The 9,337-nt window shown below is 38.7% G+C and overlaps 1 protein-coding gene across 6 annotated transcripts in view; it reads left to right on the top strand.

Moving 5' to 3' along the window:
- The window catches only part of DZIP1 (DAZ interacting zinc finger protein 1), a 76,146-nt gene that overhangs the window by 32,113 nt on the left and 34,696 nt on the right, over positions 1-9,337 (top strand). For 5 of the 6 annotated variants that reach the window (XM_039494287.1, XM_039494289.1, XM_039494272.1 and 2 more), the window contains 4 exons: positions 280-417; positions 1,290-1,352; positions 4,692-4,832; positions 7,607-7,655. In XM_039494287.1, the coding sequence (XP_039350221.1) occupies positions 280-417; positions 1,290-1,352; positions 4,692-4,832; positions 7,607-7,655 (391 nt within the window). The remainder of the gene's footprint in view (positions 1-279; positions 418-1,289; positions 1,353-4,691; positions 4,833-7,606; positions 7,656-9,337) is intronic. The other variant, XM_039494306.1, reaches the window with a different exon arrangement.

The raw sequence follows: 9,337 nt of genomic DNA, 5'->3' as shown, positions 1-9,337 counted from the left end.
TGATGGATAAATCTGTGAGTGTCCAGGCACATCAGAAAAGCAATGTGCGTGAATTTAGTAGAACTGCTTCTAGTTTGTTGGTACTAGTTCCTACCCTGCATCCTTGTAATCACAGTAAAACTGATAAATTTTTACTGCGTAGAAACATTTGTTGGGAGAGTCTGATGCACACACAAATTCTTTAAACAGTTATAATTTAAACTAAATTGCACATTAAACTGCAATCCTATAATAATTTCTTGACTATATGCTGGGTTTAACAGATATTTTTCCTCTTAGCAATTGTTAGAATTACAGAAGTCCAATATTCAACTGAAATCCAATTTAGGCACTTTAAAAGACAGCCATGAATTTACAGAAGAGAGACCTCAGAATGATCAGGATTATCAGAATATGATGCAACTTCTTGAAAAACAGGTAGTATTCTGATGTAAAGATGAATATACAATGTAGTGATCACTACTGCTAGTCTTTGTGTTTGTACTTCTACAAATAAGAATGTAAAATTCAGAGTAAATTTCCTGTAATTCTCATTTCCTAAAATATTTTTTTCTTTTCTGATTTACTGCTATCTACTAAATATCATTAGTAATTTCTGTAAAGTTCTAGTGTGTCTTGCTGAAGAGGGATTGAGACACATTGGCCTGGGATTCTCACCTATGCCCTATATGTTCTGGGTGGAGTTCGTTGGCAGAAGGAATCATCTGTGCCTTCTTGATCCTAGTGTTGCTTTGGAAAAAATAAATTTAAAAATTGAACAAATGATAAGAAACTCTGAGATTTTAGAAAATTTTAGTGATGGCTTCTCCCCTCCCTCCCCCCGTTTCTTTTAGTCGAAGAAAATTCATGGTGGAATTTGTTCAGTTCTTCCCACAAAGGGAAGTATACTCCATCTTTCACAAGTTAAGGTGTTTTATTTAATTGTCACTATAAACTCCATTAACCAGTGTTTGAATTTGTTATTTAGAAAAAAAAACTACTCATATGTTTGTTATTAGCAAAATGAAATACCGGTATATCATGGTAGCTTTATATTTTGTCAACTGAGAGACAGGACTTATATGTCCAGGATCCTATGAATACATAATTTCCAGTATGATTAATAACATATAACAATTACACTCAAACATATGAGACACTTCAATTACTGTTTAAGTCATAAGGAAGGGGTTACTGAAATGCTGCAGTATTAATAATCTTTTATGCTGATATAATGTAATTCAGCTTCATTATTAACCAATTTTTAATACAAACAACATCTTCTAAATGAACATTTACTTTCGTTATAGGAGAGTAAGTGGACTTCCAGAATACAAGCCCTTCATCAAGAACATGAAAAAGAAAGGTGCCAGGTAAGATTGCATAGCAATGTGCTTATACCAAATACCTATTTTTAAGCCAGTGAAATAAAAGCAAACACCACACTCTCTCAATGCTACTAATACAGTTTGCAACATCTGGCAGATTAGAAATCCTAGATATTCAGAATTTATGTTCAAAATACATTCTTTTAGTATATAGCATTATTTATTATTTCTCGATTTCTTTTACAGTAGAGCCCAGAGGTAGCAGTCAGGATCAGGTCCTGCTGTTAAAGAACCTGTAGAAACACAGGGAGACTCAGTCCATGCCCTGAAGAGTTTAACATTTTTTTCAGCTATGTGCAGAATGTACTTTATAGTGTTTGCACACTAGGTAGTTAATATAATGTACAAAATAAAATGGCAATGTGTAGCTCTCATTTATCCTGATGGGCCAAAAGGGGGTGATCTCCAACCTTTTTCAGCCATGAATCTCAAATTCCTCCCTCCATCCTCCCCTGTTTTCCCCCATTGTGTCTCTCTAGTCCTGAATCCTTTGAGCTTTTCTTGTTCCAGGAAAAACATTGTAATGGAATTTGATTTTTGCATTAAGTTTCATATTTTACTTTTTCTTTGTCTCTTCCTCAGTCTTTATCTTTTTTTCTTCTGGTTATTTTTTCCTCTCATTCCTGCTCTAAGTTTCTATCTTTCCTTCCTCCTCCTCCTCCCTTCATGTCTCATTCGGCTGCATAGCCATGATCTGGTACTGTCCAGATCAAAAATGGGAAGATCAGGGGCTGCATGGCTATTACTACTTCTCCCCCAGCAAGCAAGCAGCAGGGAAGCGTCATGCAACACCCTGAAAAGGGATATAGTAAATTTCTTACACACACTCACTGGGTACAAGAGTAGGGGAAGGGAAAAATTGTGTGTATTCCTTATGGGGTTTGTCACTGCATGCTGCCCGTACTCAGCGCTGATCCTGAATCAAGCCGATTGTGTTCATTGCCCAGATTCCCAACTCTTATTTCTAAAATAGCATTATTTGCTGCCATGGGTAACTGTAAATAATTTTCTTAATCTAGTCATATACATTTCCCTGTAGGTCTTACTTTCAGACCATGTCCATAATGTATATGCGCATCCCTTACTGTGTTCTATGTTTTTAAATACTCTGTCTGTAAATGAAAAATGATATAGGCCCTGATTCAGAAAAAGCATCTCCTATTCAGGAAAGCACCACAACACATGCATGAACCCCATTGAAGTCACACATGCTTAAGTACTTTCTTGAATTAGGGTGTGACAGAGCACTCAAACCCTGCACTGACAGAGAAAGGGCTACTAGGCTGTGTGTTCCAAAGCAGCCCCGCCCCTCCTCCCTAGCCAATCATGTGTGATAGGAATGGGGAGCTTTTAAAAGAGGATGCTGTAATCAAGCGGGAGGAAGTCCAGGGAAGGGAGTGGCTAAATTAGAGTAGAGAAACTTATTTACACAGGGCCATAAATAGAAGGATTTGAAGCAAAACCTTGCTTGTGTAAACAATATAATATTTTATAGGGGGGAGGGATAGCTCAGTGGTTTGAGCATTAGCCTACTAAACCCAGGGTTGCAAGTTCAATCCCTGAGGGGGCCATTTAGGGATGTGGGGCAAAAATCTGTATGGGGATTGGTCCTGCCTTGAGCAGGGGGTTGGACTAGATGACCTCCTGAGGTCCCTTCCAACCCTGATATTCCATGTAGGGCTGTCAAGCCATTAAAAAAATTAATTGTGATTAATTGCACTGTTAAACAGGAATAGAATATTTTTGGATGTTTTCTACATTTTCAAATATATTGATTTCAATTACAACACAATACAAATGGTACAGTGCTCACTTTATATTTATTTTTTATTACAAGTATTTGCACTGTAAAAAAACAAAATAAACCGTATTTTTCAGTTCACTTAATACAAGTACTGTAGTGCAATCTCTTTATCATGAAAGTTGAACTTACAAATGTAGAATTATGTACAAAAAAACCTGCATTCAAAAATAAGAGTGTAAAATTTTAGAGCCTGCAAGTCCACTCAGTCCCACTTCTTGTTCAGACAATCATTCAGACAAAAAAGTTTGTTTACATTTGCAGCAGATAATGCTGCCCACTTCTTGTTTACAATCTCCCCTGAAAGTAAGAACAGACATTCACATGGCACTGTTGTAGCCAGCATTGCAAAATAGTTATGTTCCAGATGTGCTAAAGATTCATATGTCCCTTTCTGCTTCAGCCACCATTCCAGGGGACATGTGTCCATGTTGATGATGGGTTCTGCTTGATAATAATCCAAAGCAGTGCGGATCGACGTGTGTTCATTTTCATTATCTGAGTCAGATGCCACCAGCAGAAGGTTAATTTTCTTTTTAGGTGGTTTGGGTTCTGTAGTTTCCGCATCTGAATGTTGCTCTTTTAAGACTTCTGAAAGCATGCTCCACACCTTGTCTCTCTCAGATTTTGAAAGGCATTTCAGATTCTTAAACTTTGGGTGAGTGCTGTAGCTATCTTTAGAAATCTCATATTAATATCTTCTTTGCATTTTGTGAAATCTGCAGTGAAAGTGTTTTTAAAATGAACAACATATGCTGGGTCATCATCCGAGACTGCTATAACATGAAATATATGGCGTAAAACAGCAGGGGCATACAATTCTCCCCAAGGAGTTCAGTCACAAATTTAATTAACATATTTTTTTTTAACAAGCGTCATCAACATGGAAGCTTGTCCTCTGGTATAGAGGCCAAAACATGAAGGAGCATAGTAATGTGGCATAGCATATCTGGCACTTAAATACCTTTCAGTGCTAGCTACAAAAGTGCCATGGAAATGCCTGTTCTGGTGACATTGTAAATAAGAAGAGGGCAGCATTATCTCCCGTACATGTAAACAAACTTGTTTGTCTTAGTGATTGGCTGAATGGACTTGTAGGCTCTAAAGTTTTACATTGTTTTTCAGTGCAGTTATGTAGCAAAAAAAAAATCCACATTTGTAAGTTGCACTTTCACAGTAAAGAAATTGCACTACAGTCCTTGTATGAGGTGAATTGAAAAATACTATTTCTTCTGTTTATCATTTTTACAGTGCAAATATTTGTAATAAAAAATACTATACACTTTGATTTCAATTACAACACAGAATGTAATATATATGAAAATGTAGAAAAACATCCAAAATATTTAATTTCATTGCAATTGGTATTCTATTGTTTAACAGTGTGATTAAAACTGTGATTAATCGTGATTAAATCACAAATAATTTTTTTCGTTAATCACGTAAGTTAACTGTGATGAATCAACAACCCTAATTTTATGTAATATTTACAATTAGTTACTTTTCAACGGTTTGTTTTCTAGCTACTGTCACAGATTGAGAAGCTTAAATCATCAATGACAGAGGATCTAAATGCAAGTAACATCTTCTATAAGAAAAGGATAGAGGAGCTAGGGCAGAGGCTTCAGGAACAGAACAAGCTGATTATTTCTCAAAAACAGCAGGTCTGTTTTATAAAGTATTCTTGGGTATCTAAAACCTTGGGGGCATGTGAGAGGAGATTTAAAAAAAAATACTGTAATCTGTGGATAAATTTCCAATTTTCATAAATCAACATTCTTCTAAAACTTGAATTGTTGGTATTACCTCTGTAAGTGGCATTGGTGAGATCATTACTGGAATACTGTGTCCAGTTTTGATGGCCATACTTCTAAAAGGGTCTGCCTGGATCATCAAATTCAATCTGTTGTTGCAGTCAACCACATCAGATAATTCCATTCATAGATTTATTGAATTGGAAAGGGCTCAGGAAAGATCAACAGTAGTGATTTGAGGGCTGGAAAACATACTTCACAGTGAGAGACTTAACAAGCTCAGTCTCTTTAATTTATCCAAGCGAAGGTTAAGAGTTGACTTGGTCATGGTCTACAAGTATCTACATTGGAAGAGATTTCTGAGAGTAGACACTGCTCTAATTTATTAGAAAAAGGCATAACGAGATCTAATGGCTAGAATCTGAAGCTAGACAAATTCAGACTAGAAATAAGGCACAATTTTTTGACCATGAGGATAATTAATCATTGAAACAGCTAACCTAGGAATGTGATGGATTCTGCATCACGTCACGTCTTTAAATGGAGACTGGATATATTTCTAAAAGAGATAATATAGTTCAAACAGTTTATGGGCTTGATGCAGAAATTACCGGGTGAGGCTGTATGGCCTGTGTTATGCAGGAGATCAGTCTAGATCATCATAATGGTCCCTTCTGGCTTTTAAAATCTATTAATGTATCTATGTGTTAAAGTGTATGTGCTTATCAACAAGAGTCTGATTTTGCAGACTTCAGAAAGTAGTTAATTTTAAGCGCATGCGTAAGTCTTTGCACAAATGGGGCCAAGATTTGTGTGTCTGGTTAGCAAGTAGAAACTCTTAAGTCATCTTCCATAACAAAAAATTACAGCTGAGAGTCAGAAACCTACTGAGCAATATAAAAATACAATTAAATAGTATATTCATCAGGAGACGTAGAAGAGTACTTAGGCTCAGACAAACTGTACAAGAAAAGTGACATCTCCAAAGGAAATCAGCATTATCTGGTTTATAAAATGTCTCAAAGGATCTCAAGGCTCCATTTTTGAAAGGCAACTATGAAGGTCCAAGTTCCTCAAAGTGGAAGGGCTTGAACAGCAGATGAGATTGCTGAGAGAAACTGGAAGTTAGACTGGATAGATCATGAAAGGAGGTACCATTCAGGTGACACACTATGAGTTGAGACCTTTGATGGGTTGGATGTGCCAAGGATGGAAGAATGTGTCAGTAGGAAAATGAATACGGTAGCATATTTTACAGGAAGATATCAAGTGAATGAAAAAGTAGCATTAAGAATTTGGAAATCATCACTGGAAATAGGATAAGGGACTAAAGAGAACTGAACATGATACCAATATTTTAAAAGGATCAAGGAAAATATTGAGAAGTTAAAAAGTTCAGTTCTGACTCTCTACCAGGAAATTTACTAGGGACTTTTATAGATACAGATTGATCAAAATCAGAATGGGTTTATAAAAGAATGTGATGATGAATTTAAATGGATATAACTAACCTTTATGATGAAATTAAATGAGATTTGACTAGAAAGAAATAGAAATAAGACATATTTCAGAAACATTCATTTATAGCCCTGGTTTGTTGGGTGAAAAAATTATGCAGGACGCCGTGTTCTGCTGTTGTCTAGCAAATAGCTCTAAATCAAGGTTTCTGAAACAGGGGTTGCCGCTTGTGTAGGGAAAGCCCCTGGCAGTCCAGGCCGGTGTGTTTACCTGCCCCATCCGCAGGTCCGTTCGATCGTGGCTCCCACAGTGGCAGTCAGCCACTGCTGCAGGAGCAGTCGTGATGCTGGAGCAGCTCTGAAGCTCAGCCCCCGACAGTGCTCCAACTGTTAGTCCCCCCCACACCAGGATTTTTTTAGTAAAAGTCAGGGACAGGCCTCAAGCTTCTGTGAATTGTTGTTTATTTCCTGCGACCTTTCCTTGACTTTTATTAAAATACCTGTGACAGAATCTTAACCTTAATGATTATCTAAATGTTTTTCTGAAGAACCACGACTTTGTTCATTGCATAGGCTGGGTGGTGACTGAGGCTAAATTGTGTAGCGAGTATGATTGGGGACCAGAGGAAGTCAGTGGGACTTTTCACACACTTAAAATTAAACATGTGCTTAAGTGTTCTGGACTGGGGCTGGACTTCAAGCCCCACTGCAGAAGCTGGAAATACAGCATGTAGTAAATGATAGTATAATGTAGTAAATGATACAGGCACCCCTAGGAACCTTGCCTATTTTATTGCATAGGCAAATGGCATACAAGGTATGTCTACATAGCAGAGAAAAAACCCCAGCTGGCCCATGCCACCCAAATTGGGCTCATGGGGCTCGGGCTATGGGGCTCTTTCATTGCTGTGTAGATTTCTGGGCTTGGGCTGGAGTGTGAGCTCTGAGACCTTCCCACATTGCCGGGTCGTCATTCACTGAGCACTATTCAGCTTGAGTGTTGAATGAGGCGGAGTCCAATGAAAACAAAATTTCTTCTTCTGTGTAGCATTTTAAATAATCATTCCTGTCATCCTGGTGTTTGGCAATAGTGGAAATTTTGTTAGTCTTTATAATTTAATTTAATTTTCATTTGAGGCTTTGTATTTTAAGATAATTATTTTATTCAGTCTTATGGCATCCATTTCTAACTGTGTCCTAACCTTATTGTAAATTTTTCTGTTTCAGATAAAAGAATTGTCCACAAAATCACTAGTAAGCGTCAAACCACACAATGGTAAGTGCAGGCTACAACAAAAGGCTATAAATTAGGTTGATTCTACTTCTGAGTCTAACATTTTGGTTCAGTTGTCCTAATATAAAATGCTAAAATATAGTTATCCTAGTACATATGGTACAGTACATTACAAATTGATACTTCACAAATTTTATTTTAAAAATCAAATCAGCACTTGCAGTTTAACTGTACTTCATATTTTGTCAGTGCTGCTGGTTCTTTGCCTCTTTTCTGTTGTGTGTCAAACCTGCACAGATTTGCACCCTTAAGGTTTGACAAGACACAAAGCTGAACGCTTGAAGGGAGGAGATACGAAAGCATGGCATTTAATAATTTTAAAAATGTAAATTATTTTACAGCTTTTGGTTTGGGTTTTAAAAATATTTTAGCTTAAATAGTTTTATTGTTGGCTGTCTATTGGCATCTTGGGCAGGTGGAGATTTACTTCACATGCAACAAAGGACAGATATTGAGACGGTAGATGAAATTCAATAATTTACAAACAATTTTAACAACTATAATAATGCTTTGCATTGATAGCACCTTGTATCTGAGGATCTCAAATAACTTTATCAACAATTAGTTAAACCTCACAGTCTTAAGATCTAGGCAGATGTTGCAGGGTGGAGTCCCAGAGCACACCTCTGTAGAGTTGGCACTGCAGTCGCCAGGACTGCCCGGGGGGGGCAAGTGGGGCAATTTGCCCCGGGCCCCACAGGGGCCCCCACAAGAGTTTTTCGGGGCCCAGAGTGGGATCTTTCACTCGCTCTGGGGTCCCCGGAAAACTCTCGTGGGGCCCGGGCCCTCGGAGCTTCTTCTGCTCCGGGTCGTCGTCGGCAATTTGGCGAAGGACCCCCCCACCGCGGAATTACTGCCGAAGACCTGGCACTTTGGCGGCGGGTCCTGCTTCGGTGGTAATTTGGCGGCGGGGAGCCCCACCGCGGGTCTTCGGGGCACTTTGGTGGTGGGTCCCGGAGCCAAAGGACCCCCCGCCACTGAAGCGGGGGCCCCCCGCCGCCGAGGACCCCAGACCCTCTGAATCTTCTGGGCAGCCCTGGCAGTTGCCTCATCTCAGTTCCCCTCTTGGTTCTCCTGTGGCTAAGAGTTTTAACATTGTAGGGTAACTTAGCTCACCTGAGCGGACTCAACTTAAGACAAGACAGCCCTGAACAAGTAACTGCTGAATAAACCCGAACAAGTAATTGCTGAAACAGCTAACTATTGTGAATATCAGAGGGGTAGCCGTGTTAGTCTGGATCTGTAAAAGCAGCAAAGAATCCTGTGGCACCTTATAGTCTGTTAGTCTATAAGGTGCCACAGGATTCTTTGCTGCTATTGTGAATATGTTTCTAGAAAAAGGGGAGGCAGAAACTAACTAAACTAATGATTGTGGGTGTGTTTATAGTAAACAAATTAGGCAGGAGCAGCCTGAACTGATAAGCTTACATTAAGCTATCTGCATAGTGATTGGACCTCACTTGTAAGAAGTGTAGACCTTAGTAGCTAGAATGTATGTACACAGTGTGATGTGTGACATGAATTGAAATTATGGTATCACCCGGCACCCAAACTTCCTGCATGTGGGCCTGACCAATGTGGGCAAAGAGCTGTTACATGCCTAATAAAGTAACCTGAGTGATGAGCTGGAGCTAAACTGAGATTTTTGAATCCCAGACGGCTGA

The sequence above is a fragment of the Mauremys reevesii genome, linkage group 1 (genome assembly GCF_016161935.1).
Source record: "Mauremys reevesii isolate NIE-2019 linkage group 1, ASM1616193v1, whole genome shotgun sequence".
In the NCBI taxonomy this organism is placed as follows: domain Eukaryota; kingdom Metazoa; phylum Chordata; order Testudines; family Geoemydidae; genus Mauremys; species Mauremys reevesii.
The sequence above is the reverse complement of the archived record's forward strand: the minus strand, read 5'-3'. Positions and strand labels throughout refer to the sequence as shown.